Genomic DNA, 9,957 nt, shown 5'->3' with positions numbered 1-9,957 from the left:
ACTAAACAAAGCATTCTTCATTTTCTTCTTGTAGCACAGAAAAGTTATAACAATGAACAGAGTGCAGTTTACAAATTAGAATCAAAAGTTAATTGAACATTATATTAGGTTTATGACAGCACACACAGTATGTACAGCCTGTATAGTACTAACAGTATTTTGAAAGCAGCGTGCTCACTACACAGGAGAAAGAAAAAAGAAAAAACACTGCACACTGAAATAGCAGAAATAAATCAATCTGCCTTTTGGTTTCTCTGACTGCTGAGTGTTCACAAAGAATCGACAAGTTACATTTAGATTGTTGCGTTTGACTAAATTGAACAGGATCAGTTCTGTGATACATGAGTAAACAGGGTTTTTCAGTCGTTTGCAGCCATCCGTGATTTGAGGCGGTTGATTTTGAGAGGAAGGAGGCCAACCAATTCTTTACTCAGCTCCAGCTCCGTCTCCACCACAGCTGCTGCCTCAGGGTGCTCCTCACAATACTGCACCACGTACCTACAAGACAATTTTGACATGAAACGATGAACACGTGCAGGATCAGAGGCACTTCCACTCATGACATGTACCGTAACTTCCAGACTATAGAGCGCACCCAAATATAAGCTGTGCACAAAAAAAAAAAAAAAAAATTGTACATGTGTAAACCACACTTGTGTATAAGCCATGGGTGTCTATGTTGCAACATGAGATACTGACACAGAAAGATTTTTTTAAACTTTTAATTAAATACGTACCAATAACATACCATAATTTTCAGACTACAAGTCGCATTTTTTTGCATAAATTAGCAGGTCCTGCGACTTATAGTCCAAAGTGACTAACGCTTTATCCCATATTTATAACCCAATTTTTAGCTGAGAGCTGATGATTTCATTCATTCTGACATGGAAAATATTGAACACTACCATTTTTAGCCGCTAGAGGGCCCTCGAGTAATATGGTAAGCCAAGTGTCTCATTAATAGGTAAAAATGGCTATTAGTGAGACACTTTGCTTGCCATACCAAAGCCACCTTCATCTCGCTCCGGAACTCCTGGAACTTCATTTTGCCGCACCGCCCAGGCGAAACGCAGCTGATTTGACCAATAAAGTGCATTTATTAAAGGAAAAGTTCAACTGAGACACACCTTCACTATAATGTTGAGCAAACAAATAATTGTTTTTAAGTGTTAATCTTGTTAAATTCTTGTTAAAGTCCTCCCGTGCACGCTCCCGTGGCTGCCATTTGGCAGCCAATCGATTGTTTGCACAACACCTGCCCACGTTTCAGGGTGGTCAACTGTGATGCATAACAAACACGACGCATCAGTGGTGACGCATAATAGATGCGACGTAGCGACGGCAAAGTGACATATTTGTTTCCCCCCGCCCCCCACTTTATTACACATAATTGAACTGATGCGACTCATATGGCAGTGCGACTTTGTACGGTAACACAATTTCCCTGTCCCGTTCTCTCCTCCCCTTCCCATTTCATTGGTTTGACTGGGACCGGTTTGGTAATTTCATTGGTCAGATTATTATTATTTTTTTTTACCTTTATTTATACAGGTAATCTCACTGAGCCACGAGGACCAACCCCACAAGAGAGACGTGTATTGGGCAGATATGCGAGCGTCCGGGTGTGACGAAGCTAAATGCTTTTGGCAACAGGAAGCTTGTTAACCCGTCAAAAAAAAAATAAAAAATCAATAAATTTGCCGCAGCATTTTATAAGCCGCAGCGTTCAAAGCCTGTGGAAAAAATAGCGGCTTATAATCCGGAAATTATGGTAATCTTAACGCGACAAGTTCTTTTTGATCTGACTAACCACGTCTATGTTATTTATTTATAATCCTATAAAAAATAAGCACATTTGTCATCATACTTGTAGTTTTCCAGAGATTTGTTGAGGTTTTCCAGCTGAACCGATGTGGAAGAGCTGATGAGTTTGCTGTGAAGTCGGGCTACTCTGAAGTGGGCCACCAGAGCTGGTCTGAGCACCTCCTCCTCCAGGTGTTCAGGAGGCTTTCCCTGTGGAGAACACAGAGTGTCCAGGAACATCTGGAAGTACCTGGAGCAAGAGAGGAAAACAAATCTTACTGAAGCACGTTACACTGACAGAAACACACGCTGCTACTTAAAAAACAAAATTAGGTATGTACTTTGCAGAAGCAGAGCAGAGATGGTTGAACTTCTTAATGATGTGGCTGTCTAAAGACTGCATATCTGCTTGTCTGTTGGCCAGAGACAGCTTCTCATCCATCATTTCATTGTAGATCTCAGCCAACTCGAACATCAGCTGTCTGCGGATCAGTAGGTAGTACTGAGCATTCAAGTCTGATAAAGACCAAAAACAAGAGTCAGAGAGGAAGACATTTTAATAATGTAAACAAAAATGTAACACATTAAAACAGGAGAAAACATTCTTCAAAGGAAAAACTAAAATTTCAACTGTACCATTACAGATTGGTTCCAACATGTCAACTCGTCTTTTGTGCATCCTGCATCGACGCTCCAGATCTTCCTCATAGAAAGCCAGGGCCTTGAACAGAGCGCTGTGATCCTGCAGGATCTCTATGTGGTCCGTCACATATCCGTCCATCTGATAGTACTCCTTAGCCTTGGGAACAGAAGAATGGAGATGACTAAAAACTGACCACTAACAGATTTCACACTGTCCCACATTTGTGGGCATTTAGCTCTGTAATATATGGAAGGCTTTCAGGAAGAGGGAATGGTCCCACAGAGCGCACTTTAAGCATCCCGATACAAAAACCATGTGACCTTATGACAGAAACATAGTGCAGGTCAACCACAATGGCTAAGGCAAAAAGCATTAACTCAACATGAGTAAATCCAACATAATGCAACTGCTTGGAAAAGGAGGCGATATAAACAGTACTGCTTTCTTAAAATCCATTTCTGTACAGCGCTCAGCTGGCTTCTGCTTTTTCTGAATCTGTAACTGCTGATCTGTTATTAAGATAAATTAAAATCATTTAAACTAAAAACCTTTGGACTCATTTTAGAAATTACTGTATGAAAAAGCTTGTTCTGGGCCTCTGAAGCTCACTTATAAAATGTCATAAATATGGCATTTAATTTGTGTTAACACACCAAATAATATTCTTATAATTCCCAACAGTGTTCATCAAAAGAGTTACACACATATAATAAATTACAAGGGCATAGTGAAGTTTCTATTCCTGCCGAGCAGTTTGTTTGCTTCTCTGTAGATGCTTTGCGAGTACTCAGCAGGTCGGTCTACGAAGGCTTAAAAAGAAAAAATGAAATTGAAACTGCATCTTGTTGTTCATACCTGTGTTACATAATTCTGTCCCACCAAAAACACACCTCTGGCCTCAGTAAAGTCCAATGGAAGCAAACACATCACCTGTAAAAGATAAATAAAAAGAAGATAAAGAGACTTTATGTCAACTGTTAGAAGTTACTTTATGAAAGGATTTTACTGGAAAACAGCGCCCTCTGATGGAAGGTTGTTTATATTCATAAATACACAAATCTGTAACCAAATATCTTCATGCTACATCATTAATACCTTTGTTTTAAGTCTATTTTATGTCACTTGATCATATCAGTATATATTAATATGACGTAATATTTCTGAATATGGATTTTGAATTGGTCAAACTGTTATTAACCTCTCAAACAAACATAAATAAATGATTATAAAGTCTACATACATTAGATTTAAAAGTTATAAGAAAAAAGTAAGAATCTCTGCTATAACATGGGGATACTAACTGACTGATCTCAGACCTGCTTGAATCTTCCTGCCAACGTTGAGGACACCAGTCTAATGTTTTACTAAATTAGAAAGAGAAATTAATCAAAAGTCCTATTTTTAACAGCAGTTGAAGTTGGGTTTTCCAGCTGTCTGTAGTAAAATGTACAAATGTTGGTAAGCTTCATGGATAATTGTCAAGTCTGGTTATTACGGTTCTGTTGTTCTCACATGAACAAAGTAAGTCAACAGACAGACCTTTTCTTCCACACTTGCAATAGAATCAAAGGTGTCTTCAGAACCAAACAGCAGGGCGCTCTTCCGCCCCTTCTCTTCCTCCTCCTCCTCTTGCCTTCTCGCTCTCCTCAGCTCATCTTGATGATCAGTATCCAGCTCACCAATGTTGTCCTGAACTCACCCACAAGAGTTTTGGTTTTAAAGGCTCAAAACAAGTACGGAGATGCATACAAAACACACACAAACCATAACTATAACTTTCAGCGACAATATATTTTTATATAAATTTGTGAATTAAAAATGTGTACACACGCTGTACCTCCAGCAGCTTCTTGGCATCCTGCAGGAGATTGAGACAGTATTTAATCCAACATCTTGCAATCTCTGCTCTCTTCTGTCGGAGCTGTTCCCTGCGCTCGTTCTCCGTTTCACCTGGGTCAGATGGAAGAGATGTTATGATGTGCCCGTAGATAAGAAAGGAATTATCAAAAATATTTAGATGAAAAGAATGGGGACATAAAAAGCCAAAAACCAAGTCAACCTGCTTCAGTTTATTTTTACTCTGTTAGGCTGATTAACTGACTTTTTGAAATTTAGATAAACATCTAAGCCAGGAATTACAAATGCCCCTGCCTGTACTTATCTAAACCTAGATAATAGTTAAAATCAAATCCACAATTTTCAGAACTGTAAAGAAGCGCTGGCTGCAACATGCATTACAAAAGTGTCTTTATGAGAGGATACTTACTTTCCTGTGCTGCAGCTTCAGAGGGAACCTCTCCTGCCAAACCTGAGATGACGGTTGCTGCTGCAAGGCAGTGTCTGCCTTCCATGAATCGGCCCTGAAAATAACACAGGCACCGATAAAAATATTCAAACGTGTTAGAATTCACTTGGAAAAATAAAATACAGTGACAAACAAAAAGACCATAACTGAGTTCCAATAATAATAAAAAAAAAAAACAACGTATTTTCGGAATTCTAACACAGAAGTTAAACCAAAATCTTCAAGATCCTCTAAGATCTGGGCTTATGACAAAATTTCAGTCCAAATCAATTTAGGTCCTACCATTGTGATGTAATACTGAGACAGTGTAGCAGCATTCAGGGCCCACTCCATTGGGCTGAACTGGTTCAACTGTAACTGCCTCTGCAGGGTGCTGTGGCAGTAGGTGGCAGCACGCTCTTTCTCACCTGAAAGAAAAAACGTTCATGTTATTTTAATGAAATGCTCAGCTTTTTTTTTATCACAATCGCATTCAGATTCAATTCAGAAGCTAAAATAACTTCCAATTTTATTCATATATATTTAATCCACACCAACCAATAACTCACCAAGGTTTTTGTAAACTTGAGCAAGGTAGTACATGGTATGGGTGTAAGCCAACTCAAATCTGGTAGCAGGGAATAAATAATGAAGCATAATTAAAAAGTCAAAACAAAACTAAGTACATTCAAATATGTACGTGTCAGGATGTCATGCAAGTGAACGTTGGAGTTTAGAAATTACCTCTTGGTCCTTTCCTGGTGCGTCAGCAGGTTCTCTTCAGTACTGAAGTACTCTGTCATGTCAGTGGGTGGCCTCCCATCCTGGATAAGGTGCAGGGATCAACAATCAGAGGAGAAATTATCTTTCAATGTGACGTTTTTCAATACACATTTTGTGTTCTCAGTAAAAACCTTATCAGTGACCTGATGATGCTAACGAACAAAAAAAGACTACACAACGTGTAGCAAAAACTCAGGAAAGTGCAAACAGGTGGACCAAAAAAAAACTGCACAGGAACTTCCAGTAGAACAACAAAGTGCATGTGTGGTTATAAAAAAAAAAAAAAAAAACAGACTTCAACCTGAAGGGGTAAAAGGCTGATGGATGCCTGGATAAATAAACAGAATATGTTTACCTGTTTTCAGAGACATCCTCTCTGAATTCCCAGCTTCACCGTGACACCTTCAGCCATTAATCATAATTCAGTCACATTATTAACCATCCCCACATTATCTATGGTCACAAAATCCATTTCACATATTTTAAACCCAATTTGAGATTACAGTAAGATAAAAACACGTCCATGTTTTAAAGCAGTGTTTTCCTCTCCAGTTGGCTACAGTTTTGTACCAGCAGCCAGGAAACCATCCTCACCTCCTTCATGTAACGTTGGTAGATGGATTCTGCTGTCTCCAGGTAGCCTTGAGCTGTCTCAGTCTCATCACGACCAGCCCAAAGGATGCCAAGCTGGTTCTGGCAAAACAAAGAGCCAACAACACACGATCAACAGCTGGACTACAGAAAAATATTGTAGATTAACTTATAGTAAAATTACCACAAGCTAAAATAATGACTGGTGTACGAGAAACATGGTAACGACATTAAAATTCATTATTACCCTGACATGAATAAACAGAGACACGTTCTCCGCCGACACCCTGCATCTATCCAGCAGTTTGATGGAGTTCATCAGATGCTCCTGCCCAGCGGACAGCTCCTCCGTGTCCACATGGTTCACGCCCAGGTAATACTCCACAGCCCCGAGTTTAGCTGCCCGCATCCCCGCCGGAGAGTCCCCGCTAAAACCGCGATCGAAAGCATCCTCCCTTTGACCGTCCAACGGCTGCTCAGTCGGCCGCTGGTCGACGCTCTCTCCACCCGTGTCCTCCTCGCCGTCACCCACTTCAAAATTCTTGAGTGAGCAATAAATTTCTCGGAGAAGATCTCTGGCTTTATACTTGGAGCGAAACGGGTCGTTTTCTGGATCTTTTCGTGATTCTGTATCGGTGAGATTTTGGGCGTTGGTGAATTTGTCGCAGATGGCTCTCCACTCGACACTGTTGACAGACGCCATGTTTTTTTTTCTTCTTCTTGTCTTTCTGGTGGGGTTGGGCTTTTATAACGGGTGAACAAGCTCAACTGCAAACTACTGCCACCTACTGGACAATAGCATTTTATTTTTTAGTCTTACTGGACTAGTGTGACCATTCTAGAATTAAAATTCATTTAATGAACGTGTTTATCATTGTCTTAGTCACGCCAGTCAGTGAAATACATTATAAATGTATTTTTAATGGTCATGGTGCAGGTGGGTATTTATAAAGCATTACCACTTCTATCTGGTTTTTGGATCTGAACCTTCTGTCAATGAAAAGCGAGATGGAGCCTTTAGTTTAAAAAAAATTCCATTGAAATGTCCTTCTTATTAAACTTTAAAGTGTAGTCTGTTGCATCTTAGTGGAAAAAAGTACCAGACTTACGGAATGAAATGGCCAACAATGTGATTAATCCAGAAGTGAAACAGAAATTGTAATAATAATAATAATAATAATAATAACATTTCTGGTTCCCATTAACTTATCTGTGAAATAAAACATGAGGTACATGAAAAAGATGTTTTGCACTGAATTAAAAATTTTCGTTAATACAGTAATTTTAAAAGAAAAATACTAAGCATTCGGTGTCATATTACCATGGTAAATTTGATAAAACTATGTAAATGTCACTGCATCCCTGTTAGAAACCACAGACAGTTGCTCTGATGAAATTAACATGAAATTTGCAGTATTGTTTCAAGAAAAACAAAGAAAAATGTTTCCCCAGTTCAGTTTATTTAAACAAATTTAATTCAGCATTGGGTAAATCATACAATGGACATAAATTAATGTGATTTACATGTGAATATAACTGCACATTTCATGCTTAGTCAACAATGACAGAAGCAGCTATCGTTACCAGATAATAATCCAGATATTTTCCAATCCACCCAACACTTTAAAATATTTGTTATATTTACATATGCATCAAAATAGGTCTTTATTTGATTATCTTTTTTTAATCAATCTGTTTTAATTTTCATGACCTCTTATGAATCAATGAATTTAAACTATGCTAAACTGGAGCCTTATTCATGTATAAATGAAGTCCTGCATTCACAGCAGACATGTCTTAAGTGTTTAATTAAAAATGTTATGGTTTGTCAGCAATAATACCAATTTCAGAGCAGGTGACCAAAACTCAGTGCTAATGACCTGTAACGATATGATTAACAAGGAATGACTATTTCAGTCTACTTTAAAGCACTCAACAGCTGCTGGCCTTTATTCAAGACACCAGTTCCTCTGGTTTGCACATTTTTGTACATAGACAAACCTCACTAAAATTACAGCAGTTAAGCTTAATTATTAGAGAAAAGCTAACATTAAAGGGACTAAATCTTGTTAACGTAACCAATCATGGCACCGTCATGAAAAAAGTGATGTCAGGTGAAACAAATTTACTGATTGGAAAGTATGTTTAGATGAATGAGTTCCATTTTTTTTTCAACTTTATAGGTTATTGAAGCAGGATTCTGCAGTTGTCCATGAAGCTTCCCTTCATCACTACGTTCACTTCTTCTCCGTGCTGAAACAACAGAAAAAACATACATTTCAAGATTTTAATTGCTTTTTTTTAACAATACAAATACAATATAACTGTCATGTTAAGACTGAAGAATGTTTATAGCCATCCCATCTTAACTAAAAACTACTTTTACAATAAATAAACTACTGAAAATAGTAAACCATATTTACAACTCCAAGGGGAATAGAGTGGAAAACTTTTTTCCCCATGTGTCATTTTGTTATAAAGGATTTGTTTACAACAACATAAGAAATGCAAAACACAACATGTCTCACTTGTATTTGATGAGTCGACCTCCCTGGATGAGTTGTGCCGATTCATTGGTAAGATGGCAAGCGAAGAGAAGCCAGTTACGTGGCTGAACCTTGTAAGCAAACCTCATGAAGAGCAGTGAGTAACAGCACAGAGCTGAGAGGAAGAAGAACAAATACAAGCACAGGTTTATCAGAGACTACGTTTGTGTATATTGTTTAGTAAAGCACTTACATGTAATAATAAACCTGTCACACAGCCTTCTCAAGATTATAATTATCTGACTGTATGAAGTCATTGTTTAAATCAATCTAACATACAATAAAAGTGGAGAGATTAAAGATTTGACAATCTGTTGCTCTCAAACAGGATCTGTTTCGGTCTGTTTAAAAATGTCAGTCTCTAATAAAAAGCAACTCTGATTTGACCTCTACAGTTTATTTGCCTTACCAAAGGTCATCCTGCCACTGATAATTTCAGGGCTCTTCTTCATATCTGCAATGGCAGCTATTGGAAGACCCCAGTTTGCTACAGGACCCCAGAAATGCTGCAATAGTAGCACAGAAGAATAAATGTTATGGTACAACATTTTGCTATATAAAAACATTATGCTGTGAGTGAGTCACGCGTGTAAATATAATGAATGATGAATACTACTAAAATACTGTAAGCCAAAATAAAACTACAAAACGACAGTCAAAAAGATTAGGCACATAGAATTAGAACGTACCGTGCTGTTTGCCATTTATATTTTTATGTTTGGCGTCACATGGAAGAGAATAAAGACAAAACAGAATTAAAGAATGCAAAATCCAGCAGTTACACATTACCTGAGACAAATACGTCAGGATGAAATTCATTAACGACAACAAAAAAGAAACAAAACAGTGATGTCATCACTGGGTTCCACAAAGCACACTGAATAAAGTTTTAATTGTAGACAAACAGCTACAAAATAGATGATACTTTACAATTTTAAACTACTTTGTGTTGGTCTTTTGACCCTTTATTAGGAAAGAATTTCATGACATAACACACTGTAGACATGTCAACTCCTTCAGATGTTCACCTGTATGCTGACCTTCAAAAATCCGGTTCAACACGAGATTCAAGGATAAATATTAAATCAAACATCCAGTTCTTTGTTTACACCACGTGTTTGGGTGAATTTATCAGGTAATGATGTTTAATGAAAACAAAATGGTTAGATGTAACTGTTCTGGCCCTAGCTAAGTTGGCAAGATTTTAGGTGGTGCTCCTGCACAATTTTCAGCATTTCATAGCCTATTCACACACACTTTTATATTATCTTTTATTTTAAAAAGCAGATTGTCTCTATTAAAAC

The 9,957-nt window shown here is 37.9% G+C and overlaps 2 protein-coding genes across 2 annotated transcripts; both read right to left on the bottom strand.

Moving 5' to 3' along the window:
- Positions 1 to 174: 174 nt before the first annotated feature.
- LOC119423183 (kinesin family binding protein) lies at positions 175 to 6,843 on the bottom strand. The gene is made up of 13 exons (XM_037690595.1): positions 6,355 to 6,843; positions 6,111 to 6,209; positions 5,478 to 5,557; positions 5,303 to 5,361; positions 5,037 to 5,161; positions 4,716 to 4,809; positions 4,287 to 4,399; positions 3,989 to 4,138; positions 3,305 to 3,379; positions 2,443 to 2,605; positions 2,148 to 2,322; positions 1,871 to 2,056; positions 175 to 498 (listed from the first exon to the last, which is right to left on the bottom strand). Exons 1-13 carry the CDS (start codon positions 6,808 to 6,810, stop codon positions 360 to 362), a joined length of 1,914 nt encoding a protein of 637 aa, XP_037546523.1. The 5' UTR covers positions 6,811 to 6,843; the 3' UTR covers positions 175 to 359.
- Positions 6,844 to 7,550: 707 nt separating this feature from the next.
- mpc1 (mitochondrial pyruvate carrier 1) lies at positions 7,551 to 9,357 on the bottom strand. Its single transcript, XM_037693505.1, has 4 exons — positions 9,343 to 9,357; positions 9,063 to 9,159; positions 8,636 to 8,768; positions 7,551 to 8,360 (listed from the first exon to the last, which is right to left on the bottom strand). The coding sequence occupies exons 1-4, from the start codon at positions 9,355 to 9,357 to the stop codon at positions 8,345 to 8,347; spliced, it is 261 nt and encodes an 86-aa protein (XP_037549433.1). The 3' UTR covers positions 7,551 to 8,344.
- Between the last annotated feature and the right edge of the window lie 600 nt (positions 9,358 to 9,957).

Source organism: Nematolebias whitei, chromosome 2 (genome assembly GCF_014905685.2).
Source record: "Nematolebias whitei isolate Nwh7 chromosome 2, NemWhi1, whole genome shotgun sequence".
Lineage (NCBI taxonomy): Eukaryota > Metazoa > Chordata > Actinopteri > Cyprinodontiformes > Rivulidae > Nematolebias > Nematolebias whitei.
This window is presented reverse-complemented; position numbering and strand designations above follow the sequence as displayed.